Raw genomic sequence first — 14254 nt, forward strand, 5'->3', positions numbered from 1 at the left:
AGACAATTGTATATATTACACAAGTACTCGCGCCGCGGACTCATAGTTGTACTCGCATTAGCATTCGTATTCACAGTCGCACTCACAGTTGTACTCGTGCTCACACTCGTTCTCAGAGTTGTTGTCCCAGCGGGAGGTTTGGCGATGGGCCGCACACAAAGCAAACTCAGATTTAACTAGAAACTGTACTTTGTGCCAATCGCCATTGAATGATACGATACGATGGTGCTGTGGTGCTTTGCGGTGGTTTTCAGTCAATTTATGGTCAATGCCATTAGTGCTAGGCATGTGAAAAATGCGTGCAAAGAAACAACAACGACAAACGCTGGCCACACTAATTAGTTTGTCTTTTGGCTTGGCCTACAACGAGCCTCCATTTCGGATCATTGCCAACTCGCCGCCTCACCAGCTTGTCTTCTTCTTCTTGCCTCCTCGTTGCCGCCTTAATCGCCAGCGGGCTGCTGCATAATTTAGGTAGCAGCAGAAGCCACTCTCCACTGGCCAGCGTCTTCATGGTCAGATCACTTTGGCAGGCTTTAAACGCCCACACAACAGACATTTGTTGCTCTCCGCGCTGCTGCTTTCGTTGTTCTTAATTTCCAGGAATGAAGCAATGCTCTGGGCCATGCTAATATTTAAAAGCCATAAAGCAGCAAACTTTTAGCACAACAATGAAGTTGAAATACCCTGCGTATTTGAAATTTTATTCAACTTAAGTCATAAATATATTTTAAATATCTAAGATACAACTAAGTTAAGCCTTCAACTCTGAAATGCCAAGTATTTTCTATTAATAAAAGTACACAATTAGGAAACTATAAATAAAGTTGGACTAATTCATATATTTTTAAATTAAATAAATATTTTTTTCTTATCATAAAAACACACAAAAAGTCTCTTTTGAAAGTGCAAATATTTTCACAAATTAATTTCAAATAAATCCCTCTCAAAAAAGAGTATTCAAACAACTACAACTTATGATCTTCTGCCTTCAACTCTTCGCATTTAGTTCTTAACCATTTGCATAATTGCCAACCAAGTTGGCCCTGAACAACACAATAAATATACATGTAAAACATTTATATGCTTGTGTGTGTGTGGAATGCTCTCTAGCCTAAAATGTTGCCCCCTAAGATGCCAAGTCGTCGGCGTTTCTCCATACAAATGAACAAGGAGCTGAGGGATGTGTTGCAACCGATTCATGTGCGGGCTTTTCACTTTCTACAACGCAACTTGGGGTAAGTTGCGATGAGTCATTCAAGTCCATATATATATATATATATTGACCCATTATCCTTAGCTCTGGGCTATCCTATAATTCGCACATTGAACACGTCGTGGAACATCCAATTACGTATGCAGCAATCAATGAAATACTCGTAAGATTCAGCTCTCGACTCTCAATCTAAATACCTTATACTTAGCGATATGGAAGCGTTTATTAATCTGCTCAAATGCGCTCTTGGCACGGGTTGTCTGGCCATGCCCAGAGCATACTATAATGCTGGCTGGTTGCTCGGCTTGATTAGCACAATTCTGCTCGGCTCCTTTGTGGTTTATGCCATGCACGTGCTGGTAAACTTGGCTCAAGATTTTTATTTTAATACTCAGCTCAGCTTATGCGATTTCCCTTTGACCACAGCTCAATGATATCAACTTGCTGTGCAAACGTCACAAGTTCTCGACACTCAACTACAGCGAGACCATGGAACTCGCAGTTCTCAATGGACCACAGTGGCTGCAGCCTCTTGGCAAATTGCTAGCGTAAGTTTAGCAAATAAGTTATTATTTAATTGTAAGCTGTGATGCTCGTATTAACCCTCAACCGAATACGAAGGTTTCTCTGGCACTATAAAGTAATAATATGAATAAATTAATCGTCATAATTACATTTAAAGTAAGATATGACAAATGTTTAACACACTTAGCTGACCTTTTCTGAGAATTGTTTTAATTCTTCTTTAGAAAATGTTAACTTAAAATATTAATTTATATACTTAATTTATTATTTGAAAATACTAGAATATGGTATATATACATACATATACTACTACATTCAAAATATATTATTTGCTACTATGATTATTTATTTTTCTTAAGAAAATGTTTACTTTAAATATTTATTTATATCCTGAATTTATTATTTAAAAATACTAGAATATACCCAAAGATACATTTCGCATATTATATATACTACTACATTCAAAATATATAATTTTATTATGATTATTATTAATGATTATTTATTCTTCTTAGGAAAATGTTAGCTTTAAATATTTATATAATTCATTTACGAGTATTATTAAAAAATACCATAATATACCGAAAACTATATTTCATAGATCAATATACTACTACATTTAAAATATACCATCTGTTACTATCAATTTTGTTCTACTATACTTTTCAGCTGCCAAGTGGATGTCTTTCTTTGTGTCTATCACTTTGGCGTAGATTGTGTGTACGTTGTGTTTGTGGCCAAGAGCGTCAAGGAATTGGGAGACATTTATTTGCGGCCCATTGACATACGTTTCTATATGGCGCTGCTCACGCTGCCGCTTCTGTTGACCTTTCTCATAAGAGATCTGAAGTATCTTGTACCCTTTGCGATAGTTTCAAATATGCTAATGCTGACAAGCAAGTATCTTATGTAGTTTTAATATTTAAATGTGTACTCATCCAACTTACATTACAGGCTTTGCAATCATTTGTAGCTACATATTCTGCAATTTGCCAAGTCTGGAAGAACGTCGAGCTGTTCAGGTGTGGACACATTATCCCCTCGTCTTTGGCACAATATTATTTGCCATTGAATCTGTTGGCATGGCAAGTGCACACACTTTGTTTCGTTTCCCATCGTTAATCAAATCGCTTGTAAAATGCGTTATCCCACAGATCCTCACGCTGCGAATGAACATGCAAAAGCCTGAACATTATTTGGGCACCTTTGGCATACTCAATCGGGCCATGTTCATTGTGATTGCGTTTTATGCAGCCTTTGGCTTTTTCGGCTATTGGCAGTATGGCGATGCCACCGCCAGTTCAATACTTAACAATCTGCCCATCAATGAAATGTAAGCTTAAATTAAAATATTTTAAGCAACACATTAATCCGAGTATCGACTGCTTTACAGACTGCCTCAATGTGTTAGAGCCATGCTGGCATTGGCCATCTTTTTCAGCTATGCCCTCCAGGGCTACGTTGCGATCGAGATAATCTGGCGCAACTATATGCTGCCTCGATTGGTTGATAATGCAACCCGATCGCTTGAGTATCTGGTGCGCATGGCCATGGTGATTGCATCTGTGCTTTGTGCCATCGCCTATCCGGACTTTGGATTGCTGCTTTCGCTGGTTGGCTCCTTTTGTCTAGCTCAAGTGGGTCTCATCTATCCGGGCATTATCAATCTCTGTGTCTGCTACGATCAGGGCTATGGTCGCTTTAAGCTTCTATTCTTCCGTTCATTGGCATTCATCGTTGTGGGTTTGGGTGGCGGCATTGCAGGCACTGTAACCTCATTGGCATTAATGCGAGAACAGCTAAAAGACATCGACAACTGAGAAGTAAAGATTTGTAGTTTAACAATCGTATTGGCTTTTACTATTACTTTAAAAATATTAAAATTAGTTCCCATTTTCAGTTGTACTGTTGTCTTCATAAAGCATATTTAGTCAGTTTACCAAAATTAAAAGTTATTAATGGCAGAGTAAGTTAAATCTATCTTAGCTTTATGCGATCTAGCTTTTATATAATGTCCACACACAGTTATGATCCATATGCAAGTCGAGAAGTGGAAGTTCCGCTGACGTAAGTTTTAACTTCTACAGATATAGATATATATATACTCCATATAGTATCACTTTTCTTTAGCGTCTGGGATGCGTTTTTCTCATTGGTGAAATGCGTTATTGGCACTGGCATTTTGGCCATGCCTTTAGCCTTTAAGTTCACTGGCGTTCTGGGTGGATCCGTTCTAACTGTGCTGTCTATGTTTGTGCTTATTTATGGCATGGAATTGCTGGTAAAAGAATAGTTTTATTCACATTTAATTACTATGCCCAACTTATTCTACAGATCATGTGCATGGTGGAGTCGTGTAGACGAAAAAAAGTCCCATATATGACGTTCCATGAGACAATGGAGTTCGCCTTTGAAGAGGGACCCAAATGTTGTCGTTGGTTATCCAAGGCAGCTGGATATTCGGTGGATATTATTCTCGGATTATCGCATTATGGTGTCAATGTTGTCTATATTGTTTTTGTGGCTGTCAACTTGAAACAATTCATTGAAGAGTATTTTGCTAAAATCGATCTTCGGATTTTGATCGCAATTGTTGGCATTTGTTGCATTCCATTATTCTTATTGCGACATCTGAAGTATTTGGTGCCCAGCAATATACTCGCTACATGTCTGATTCTGCTCGGAATCTTGGCTATATTTTGGTACTTATTCCGTGGCCTGCCATCGATATCGGAGCGAAATATGTTCCCGGACCTGATTAAAATACCCTTTGCCTTAGGCATTGTATTGTTTTCCATATCATCCGTGGGTGTGGTTAGTAAGACTATTCGAAATATTTAGAGGACATTTTCCAACTCTTGCGGTTTCTCTTTAGATGCTCGCTATTGAATCAAAAATGGCAGAGCCGAAGAAATATTTGGGTTGGCTGGGTGTTCTGAGTGTCGCCGCGATATTGATATGCATACTTTATATTTTCTTCGGATTGATTGGCTACTGGCGTTACGGTGATGCCACTGAAGCGACTATAACTCTCAATATTCCAGTTGAAGAAATGTAAGTTAAATTTTGCATGTTTGATTTCACTATATTCATGTAGAGAGTACAGAAAATAGGTATATTTTTCCCATATGTGTGTTTTAGACCCTTCACTCCGAAAGAAAACTGAAGAGGGGTTTATTAATTTACTATATAAGATATATATTCTTAGCATATACTTTTGCCCCTTAATCTTTCTTTACCATCTTATATTCATCTTCTTTTTTTCTCTCTCTCTCTCGTTAAAGCACATTTTGATTAAACATTTTTGTATTATTCTCAGTCTCGCTCAGATAATCAAATTGGGCATAGCTGTTGCCATATTTCTCACATATCCACTTAGCGGATATGTCACCGTCAACATTATCATGGATCATTTGAAGAAGCGCGATCTTAAAAATCCTCACATGGTTGAATATATCGTACGTATCTGCTTTGTCCTGTTAACCACATTAAATGGCATCGCATTTCCCAACTTGGGTCCATTGCTATCGTTGGTGGGTGCTTTTTCCATCTCGGTGCTGAATTTGATATTCCCATGCTTCATCGAGTTGTGTTTGTACCACGATTCTTATGGCAAATTTTTATGGAAACTCTGGAAGAATATTCTTATAATTATCTTTGGATCAATTATATTCTTTTATGGCAGTTATACAGCGTTCGTGGAAATGATTGAAGAATATTTTACATAGTCCGAGGAAACAACAACAGCGAAAGATACAACAACTGAGGTTGCAACGACCTAAAAAACCTAAAAAAAGTAAATATAAACGCAATCATATTATATTTACTTTTGTATATTGACAAGTGTTATAGAAACAGAAATGAGTAATAAAGTCAATAGTAAAGTACCTTTTTATGTATGTATTTTGGATAGTATAATTTCTGAAAAACGTAGAAGTAATGCGTCTATTTAAATTGTATTTTTGTACAATAAAAACACATAGTTCCTTTATATATAAATACATATATGTATAAAATGTACAATAAATATAAAAATATAAATATAATCAAATAATTAAAGAAGGGCACGAGTACGTAGAGAGACAAAATCTAGATTGAATCATATTAATATCAGATATTTTTAATCAAAAAAAAGAATGTTGAAATAACATTTTCCGGTTCAACAAATCTTATTTCGCAACGATTTTTATACCCGCTAACCCTTGTGCCGATAGGAAATGTATGTAACAGGTAGAAGGAGGCATTTCCGACCCTATAAAGTATATATATTCTTGATCAGCGTCAACAGCCGAGACGATCTAGCCATGTTCGTCTGTCTGTTTGTGTGTCTGTCCGTCTGTCCGTATGAACACCTAGATCTCAGAGACTATAAGAGATAGAGCTATAATTTCGACAGCATTTGTTATGTTTGCACGCAGATAAAGTTTATTTCAAATTTTTGCCACGCCCACTTCCGCCCCTTCAAATCAAAAAAGTCGAATTAAAGCTAGAGTTGAGAATTTTGGTATATACAATAATTACTATACTAGTTATGATTCCTGAAAATTTTGTTGCGATCACATAAAAATTGTCGAAGTTATTAAAGAAATACTTTTGTATGGGCAAAAACGCCTACTTACTGGGGCTCTTAGTTGCTTTGGCTGACATTCTGGTATATTGTGCCGTCTATGGTATATTTTGAATGCGGTACTTTATCGATATACCAAATATACCATTTGATATATTTTAGTATATTTGTATTTTTGGTATATTTTGATAAAATATTGCACTATTTTTCTTTTATTCAAGATGGGTAGCGAGTATCTCACAGTCGAGCACACTCGACTGTAACTTTCTTACTTGTTTTTTTCTGTGTAGTGATAAATTTCTATAATAAAATAATATTTTCGTTAATTACATTGTGTACTGCATAAGAACACGCTACTAAATAATTTTACTGAAGTAAACATCAATGAGTTATATTCAGAGAGGGCGGTAAGATGGCACAGTTTGCAATTGCAAGCAACTCCCAACTGTTCAACACCAACAGCATTCACAACTCCACCTCCGCTGACGAGTGCTCAGCCCATTATCGATGGTGATGTCGACATTGGCATTGCCGGTAATTCCCTCATTAGGTGGCAGTCTCTGGGTAACCAATCTGGCGTAGAGCCTGGCATGTGGCATGCGGCCGAGGCAACCTGCTTGCCACAACACAAGCAGCAGCAGCAGCAGCCTCAGCAGCAGCCTGTTTGTCTGTCGACGTCGCCGAGTCAGGCCCACTTAACGATGCTCCGGAATTTATGCCGATATGGTAATGCATCTCTACGCTGGGGCCGCTGTTGCAAGTGCTGTGGCAGCCACTGCTGCTGCTGCTGCTGCTGGGGCGGCCCGCCGCTTGCCTCATTATGCCATTGATGGACTGCAGTTGAGCGTTTGGATTGCGTAATTTATTGTTTGGGCCGTCGCTTGATAAACTGGTGTTGGATTCCGACATAACCTAAATGGGCAAACGGCCGACAGGCGACATCTGTTTGCAGTTGTTGTTGTTGTTGTTGTTGTTGTTGTTGGTGCTGTTGTTGCTGCCACCGGTGTTGTTATTGGCCTGGAGAAACATTTTTTGCCAACGCCTGCATATCACTTTCCGTCAAATCCATCGGGGCTTTGAGTGAGTTCAACGTGGGATTTGAGCGCACTCGCATTTATGGCTCTAATTAGCTACGCAATCGGCATGCAAAAGCCACAAGACTCTTTTGTTCACCACAGACAAACATTGTTCAGTTCAGTTAGTTGATGCCAGCGATCTTTGGCTAATGATTTCCAATGAAAATGTGGCACACGTGCAGCACACAGACATAGACGACTCCACCCATGTGGCCCAAGTGGAGGGCAAAAGGTTAAACAGTGTGCAGCAGGCGCAAGCATCAAGTTCTGCGTATGCGACGATTGCGCCAAAGTGCCACAAATCATTCCGAAGGAGCTATCCACTGCGATCCTCGGCAACCAATTTGTGTTCCGTTGCTTTGCCGTTTGTATAAATCAATTGGCCAGCCAAGAGAGTCGAGAGTCGAGAGTCGAGATACTGAAGTTGGAGTTGGGAGTTGTGCAGTTCGATTTGACAACCCGCTGCGCGATGTCTATTGGCATGGCCATCCTATAAATTGCCTGCCTCTCTGATCTCCACTGATGCATTATGTGTTTGGACTATGATTTTTCACTTGTTTTAGTGCGTGCGATTCACGTCTGATTGGTCTATAAATTATAAAGTTTATTGCGCCCAAAAAACCTACTCAATGTGCGTTCTTTGAATGTGTGAGTGTTTGAATCTGAGTATGAGTACGAGGCCTGAGGCCGCCCCCGACACTGATGGATTACAAATGTCGTGCCCGTCGTTATCTTATGCTCGACCTAACGCAAATATTGGTTTATCGAAATATTCTCCTTAATAAAAAAAAAGAGAAATGAGAGAGAAGTTATTGGTTTTTTTTGGTTGTAAATACTTTCGATTTTTTTTTCTTCAAATTTTGTTTAAATATTTGCACAATTTAACGGTCAGCGGCAGTCGCTGATTATTGAGTAGGTTGTTGGATAAAGTCGGAGACACGTCAAGAGTCGCCAAAGTCATCAACTCGTTGATTATGCTGCCCCCAAGGCCTTGACCTGTGCGGCAAGAGCAGCCAACGAACATGCAACACGGAACATGCAACAGTCAGAATGTCAAAAATGGAGAGACACAAGTTGTGTTGTGTAGGAGACGCGACACAAAAGATGCCGACAAAGACGCCCATTGAACTGCACCAAATTTTCAGAGCCCAGCAGCAGCAGCAGCAGCAGCCACAGTCGCAGCCGCAGCAGCAGCAACATGCTTGGAAGGTATGTCAGCAACATGTTGTCTAGCCAACTGACAATTGCCTGAACTGACTGACTGAATGACTGCCTGGACAGGTAATGTCTGTTAGCGGTACCTTTAATTGCCTGGCTGCCCAAAATCTATAGACAAAATGTCATGCCTAACTAACTAAAAGCGGTTGCAGCAGCAGCAGCCAACAACAGCAAAGTGAAGCAACAACTGACAACTTTGTTGCTACCAGCAACAGCAACTACTGCAAGCTCTTGTTGCTGCTGCTGTGTCAGCATTAATATTAATTAAATAAACGTTAATTCAGCGCATTAATGCGTAATAAATAATGCCACTTTGTGGCAAAAATTAATGCATAAAACGCTACTTATCGCTGCCGACGCCGCCGCCACGCACTTATCTGTGTCAACACAGCGCCAGAGGCAGCAACAGCCAGATGTTGCTGCTGTTGCTGCTGCTGCTGACAAACGCATTGTCAATAGGCCTGGCCAATAGCAATATAGATCCGTTTGCTGCGGGACTCGCTAGTCGGTTAAGTCGGGAGTCTGCAGTCGGGAGTTGGGAGTCGGGAGTCGGGAACTCTGGAGTTGGCGGACGGCGGCGCGTTGCAATTACATGTCTGTGACAAGAATTTTAAATGAAAAAAAAGCAAGTTGCTGCACTGCACTCTGTGCACTGTGGACAAATGATTCAAACTTTCGCATTACGTGTGGAAAATGTTTAAAATTGCAGCACAGCCTGCGGACTTTTTAGCCTGCAAAGGCCCGAGGCGCCATGCCAGGAGGAAGGCTGTTGCTTGTTGTTTTTGTGCGCTTTGCATGCATTGCTGCCACAAAGGAGCGTTGCAAAAACGCACAACGCACAACGCACAGCGTACAGCGTACACAGCACATGGCACACATGAAATTAGAAAGGCATTATTGCAAATCTCTCGCATTTGTGGTTTATTTATCAGCAATTTGTCAGCAAGTGTTTAGCCAGATGCTGCGGCTCAGATTAAAGTGACACGACGCACTCGCCGCACTCGTACTTTCTAATACAATGCATTGACACACTCCATTAAATGCAACATGAAAAGAATCCGCAAAATATCAACTTAATAGCCGCAACCAATTGGGTCACTGATTTGCTGAGGTCCTTCAAATAAGGCAAGTACATTTGATAGCAATTTTAATGAGGGATGAACTGCAAAGCAAATGAAAGAGTGAGTAAATTAAAGATAATACAGAAGGAGAAGTAATTTCGCTGATGTATAAAAAATCTTAGAGAAATTTAAAATCATTCAATGATAAATCGTCATTATGTTAGATGATTAAATAATTAATTGAGTAGTAAAATGAAACTTTAATGAGTGATGTATCAAAAAACTAAATGAAAAATAAGTAAGAAAGCTAAAGTCAAGTGTGCTATTTTAAATAAAATCAAAACAGTGCGGTATTATTCGTCAAATATACCCAATAATATACCGTAAAATACTCAAATATACCGAAGGGCATACCATAAATAAGTAGAACTTTAATTTATGACATATTAAAAAGTCTAAATTGGCAGAGATACTAATAATATTAAATAAACTATTTACTAATTCAAAATTGGCAGAAATATTAAGAATATTCAATAAACTAGTTACTAACTCAAAATTAATAACCACTTGCCAATAAATCATTTATATAATTGGATTGCCACATAGAATGCTCATAGAAATAAAGTTATTTTTCTAAAAAAGGAATAATTTGTAGTCGTAAAAATTTAAAAGTCTCATTTAAACTATTTTATAGTTAAGTTATAGTACAAAAATAGCTTCCCTTTGGCCATATTAATTAAATTTTAATTACTATTGAAAACTCTTTTTTATAGCTCATACATTTGACCTTAGGCCACATTTCTGTCTGTTTGTAATTTCACATTTAATTGCCAGTATAATTATTTGTAAATCGTGAAATTAAACTTATCAAATGAGTTGTTAGCCCTAAGCACAAATGCGAAAGCCAATTGAATATTAATGCACTTTGAACAACAATTTAAGCAAGTAAATCGATGTATTGCAGTTGTAACCCACGCCTAAGCATAAGTTGGCCAATTGATTTATGGCCAAACATTTGGCCATGTTGCAGCCAGTGTGCCATGAGTGCATTAGAAATCGCTGCAGCGAGGAGTAGGACAGGAGCAGCCAGCCGGGAGCAACATAATTTCGCAGCGCGTTGCCTTTGGCTCAGTTAACAAATAACATCAACTTATTAAATAAAGTTTCAATTCGAACAAACTGCAAAACGAACAACGGCTACCGAACTGAGTGTGAGTCCGAGTAAGAACTCGGAGGGGGTTAAAGAGGAGGCAGTGTGCAGGAGGTCGCTGCAGGCGCAGCCACAATAAATCATCACATCGAAGGCAGCCAGTTGGATGGAGGGGCACGACTCGTTGTCTGACTGTATGTCTATGCTACCTGGGCTGCCTGGGCCGCCTGTAACTGCGGCCAAGTTATGTGGCTTCATTGTGGACAGAATGAACGCTTTTAAGCAGACAATTGCAGCCTGCGGCGCAGCGACGTCGACAGCGGGAATAGAAGCAGCAGCAACAGCAGCTTCAACGCCAACACAGCAGCAACAGCAGCAGCAGGTAGGCAAAAGCAAGGAGATTGGTTAGCCACTCTAGCAGCTCCCACTGCCCCATTGCCCATTGTTCAGGCAAAAGGACGAGGCAGTTGACTCCTTGTTGCTGCTGCTGCTGTTGCTGCTACACATTTTCGTAGGCCGCGCTGTGCACATAAATCACTGACTTGACTCCAAACAGCAAGTTCGAATTGCCAGCTCGAGTGCTGCTGCTGCTGCTGCTGGCTGCAATATGAGTTAATTTTTGCCAGCCCCGAAGCTTTGCGTATTTGTCAACTGCAAATTACAACTTTTTCCCACACGTTTCTCTGCCGCCTGGCGTATCGCAAAGCGTTGCAACGTTGACACAACACATGTGGGTGTATGTTGCAAATTTATGGCACGAGTGGCATTATAAATTTTCTATTAACTCGCCAGACGTCACACAGACACAGAGATTTGCATTGAATGCGGCCAACAGTCAGTCTGCCTGATAGCGCATTATCTGTTTAAGGCTTTAATTTTGTGTTACCAAAAATGTACGCAAAATAAGTGCGAGAGACATGCGAGACGCCTTCTACGGTGTTGGTGTTGTGGCATCGCACAACTCGCACTGACTGCATTTGCATGCAATTGACTTGAAAGGCGATTTTGTTGCAATGTCCCTGCCTTGGGGACTCGCTGCCGCAGTTGCTGCCACATCCAACCTGCCACCTGCCTATATAGTATTCGCATTTGCTTGGCTGCATCTTATTGAACTCGACAAATTGGTCATAATTTTTAGCAACTAATCCCAATAAACATGGCCCAAACATTGTGCCACTGACATTAAGCTGCCAAGCAAGCTAATAGATGCAGAGAGAAAGGGGAGTAAGTCTCTATCTCTTTCTCTCTTTTCAGATGCATTTATCTGTGCATCGATCAGTTGCAGAGAAACCTGTGTGCAACTGTAGCGCAGCGAATCGATTTGGCCAACAGTCAAACATCAATTGCAAATTAACAGTAGTTAAAATCCAAATGAATTTGTTGGCTGCCGTTCAATTTATGCAGCTGGCCACGGACTTCGACTTCGACTTTGTCGATTTTGTCTTGAGGCAGTTTAATCTGCCGGTTCAAAGGTTGTGCATACGCATCCGAGTGATTTATGTACAGCTGCTGAAATATCATCGGAGATACAATTCGATGATGATGGCTTAACGGGCGCCAACAAAATTATGAGCGCGTGTATCCATAAGATACTCATACAGCAACTGACGAAGTCGAGTTCGGAATGTTTTGTTTTTTTTTCCTCAAAATTCACACGCTGTGCTTATCGCAGAACCACAACGCACGAAAATAAACCACATACAGAGGCAGTGCCAATACTGCGCGTGTGTGTATCCGTCAGATACAATTTTTGATTTTTGACTGTGCACGAACTTTAAACTCTTACTCAAACCGTTCGTTCGTTCGCTCAGTCGCTGCCTTGACCGTTTGGTAAATAGTAATTTTTCAGTTGTACACACACGCACACACACATACAATCGTACATTGCGTCACAATGCAAAACGCTTATCGCTCAAGACTCTGCTACAACTCGTCTTCAGAGTTCTGATGTCTTGTGTTATCTGTGGGTGTAATTTTCTCACGGTTCACTTTTCAGTTACTCCGACTTAAATTGCGTTTGCACATTTCCCTTTTTATATTGTTTTTTTGGTTTTGGTTTTAATTTTTTTTATTACTCGCTTTACCTTTTCGCCAACACTTTTGTGGGTGATTACTGCGCAGCACCTGAATAAATATCTTATCAGCATTTCGTTTCAGTTTTCAGCGCTTTATATCGTATATTAATTTGATTTCTCTGTTCTCTGAGCGTCATTAAGAAGCGTGGGAATGCGCTAAAAAATATTGTTGCAAATTTCAAGCCCTTTTTTTATTTTTGGAATAGTGGAACAGTTGAAACTGTTCTCGCTGCGGTTTGGCAGCCGTATTCCAACATTATCACTCGCTATCAAGTGTTTGGATTGTGCAAATAAACATGTGTGGCAAATCTTTTGCCACTATACAGGCAGCCAGGCGCTGGGAATTGTCAACAAAGTGGAGGCGATAAACGCTCATGTAGCTGGCGTGTTCAAGGTCTGGTTAACCAGCAGACCTTCGCAACTTTCGAGGTGCATTGTAGTTTTAAACAATAAGCGAATAAAAATAAGATGTCTTAATTGGAATGTATGAACTAAAATAAAAAAATTAGTATTAATCTTTTAACAAAGAAGTCATTTGAATATATTTGATATTTCATAATGTACTTAAAGTAATAACAAAAACTGAAGGCTTTTTGGTTGCTTTGCTTGTTTTTATGTCTTTTATTGCTTTTCGGTTAATAATTATTCAATTTTATTGACCTTATCTGTGTGCCCATCCGTCTGAAGATATTGCGATAAAACATTATATGTAAACCCTTAATATTCAATTTACCAAATTATTTAAAAATCGTTGCAGTATCAAATTGTATTTAGTGAGATATTTGCAAATATTTGTTCCTCTACAAATTATGTGCTTGACATTGTTCTCTTTGTATTGTATATAAAATGAAAAGTAAAAATTGACCTGTATTCTTTAAACGTATTTCCCTTTTAATATTTTTATAAGTGTTCTAACAAATGAAATATACGTTCATCCTTATTCGCATTTGGCTCTTGTTTTTGATTTCCTACAAAAAAGAATTACATTTTCAAACTAACCTAAAAGTATGCAACAAACTTTAATAAGTCATAACCTTAGCATACTTTTGTTCTGGATACAACAATAAAACTTAAAGCATACTTTTAGGCGTTACATTAAATACGCTTGTATACTGCGGAAGAGCGGATTTTTATAGGCTTTTAAAACACCGCAGCCTATCACATAGAAAGCTACTTTTAGATACTTGAGGCGTCTTAAACGGCAAGACTTTGTTCAACCAATACACTTTCATAATCACAATAGTAACATCATCTTTTATATTTTTGTGTTGTTAAGGTACTTTTTATGTAAATATACAACAAAATAGTAAAATACAATATATTAATATGAGCAGCAGAATGTCTGCTACATATAACGACATATATT

The 14254-nt window shown here is 39.1% G+C and overlaps 2 protein-coding genes across 3 annotated transcripts; both read left to right on the plus strand.

Annotated features, from left to right (window-relative positions):
- The first annotated feature begins 780 nt into the window (after positions 1-780).
- On the plus strand, positions 781-3564 carry LOC132792634 (proton-coupled amino acid transporter-like protein CG1139). Its single transcript, XM_060802068.1, has 9 exons — positions 781-826; positions 1010-1238; positions 1301-1354; positions 1425-1575; positions 1643-1764; positions 2411-2637; positions 2696-2826; positions 2896-3074; positions 3135-3564. Exons 2-9 carry the CDS (start codon positions 1120-1122, stop codon positions 3559-3561), a joined length of 1410 nt encoding a protein of 469 aa, XP_060658051.1. The 5' UTR covers positions 781-826; positions 1010-1119; the 3' UTR covers positions 3562-3564.
- A 52-nt stretch (positions 3565-3616) lies between these two features.
- LOC132792635 (glutamate transporter polyphemus) lies at positions 3617-5541 on the plus strand. 2 transcript variants are annotated; one of them, XM_060802070.1, is made up of 6 exons: positions 3617-3707; positions 3767-3808; positions 3872-4022; positions 4076-4555; positions 4617-4795; positions 5061-5539. In XM_060802070.1, the coding sequence occupies exons 1-6, from the start codon at positions 3700-3702 to the stop codon at positions 5467-5469; spliced, it is 1269 nt and encodes a 422-aa protein (XP_060658053.1). In that variant the 5' UTR covers positions 3617-3699; the 3' UTR covers positions 5470-5539. The 2 variants fall into 2 exon arrangements, with proteins under 2 accessions (XP_060658053.1, XP_060658054.1); XM_060802071.1 differs by lacking the exons at positions 3617-3707; positions 3767-3808 and having other exon boundaries at positions 3944-4018; positions 5061-5541.
- The last annotated feature ends 8713 nt before the right edge of the window (positions 5542-14254 follow it).

The sequence above is a fragment of the Drosophila nasuta genome, chromosome 3 (assembly GCF_023558535.2).
Source record: "Drosophila nasuta strain 15112-1781.00 chromosome 3, ASM2355853v1, whole genome shotgun sequence".
NCBI lineage: Eukaryota > Metazoa > Arthropoda > Insecta > Diptera > Drosophilidae > Drosophila > Drosophila nasuta.

Bases quoted from the DNA above. Each gene is read 5' to 3' on its own strand.
- LOC132792634 (XM_060802068.1), top strand. From the start codon at position 1,120: ATGTTGCCCCCTAAGATGCCAAGTCGTCGGCGTTTCTCCATACAAATG. The intron at 1,765-2,410 runs GTAAGTTTAGCA...TATACTTTTCAG, and splicing joins CCTCTTGGCAAATTGCTAGC to CTGCCAAGTGGATGTCTTTC. The intron at 2,827-2,895 runs GCAAGTGCACAC...GTTATCCCACAG, and splicing joins CCATTGAATCTGTTGGCATG to ATCCTCACGCTGCGAATGAA.
- LOC132792635 (XM_060802070.1), top strand. The intron at 4,023-4,075 runs GTAAAAGAATAG...CTTATTCTACAG, and splicing joins TTTATGGCATGGAATTGCTG to ATCATGTGCATGGTGGAGTC. The intron at 4,556-4,616 runs GTTAGTAAGACT...GTTTCTCTTTAG, and splicing joins CCATATCATCCGTGGGTGTG to ATGCTCGCTATTGAATCAAA.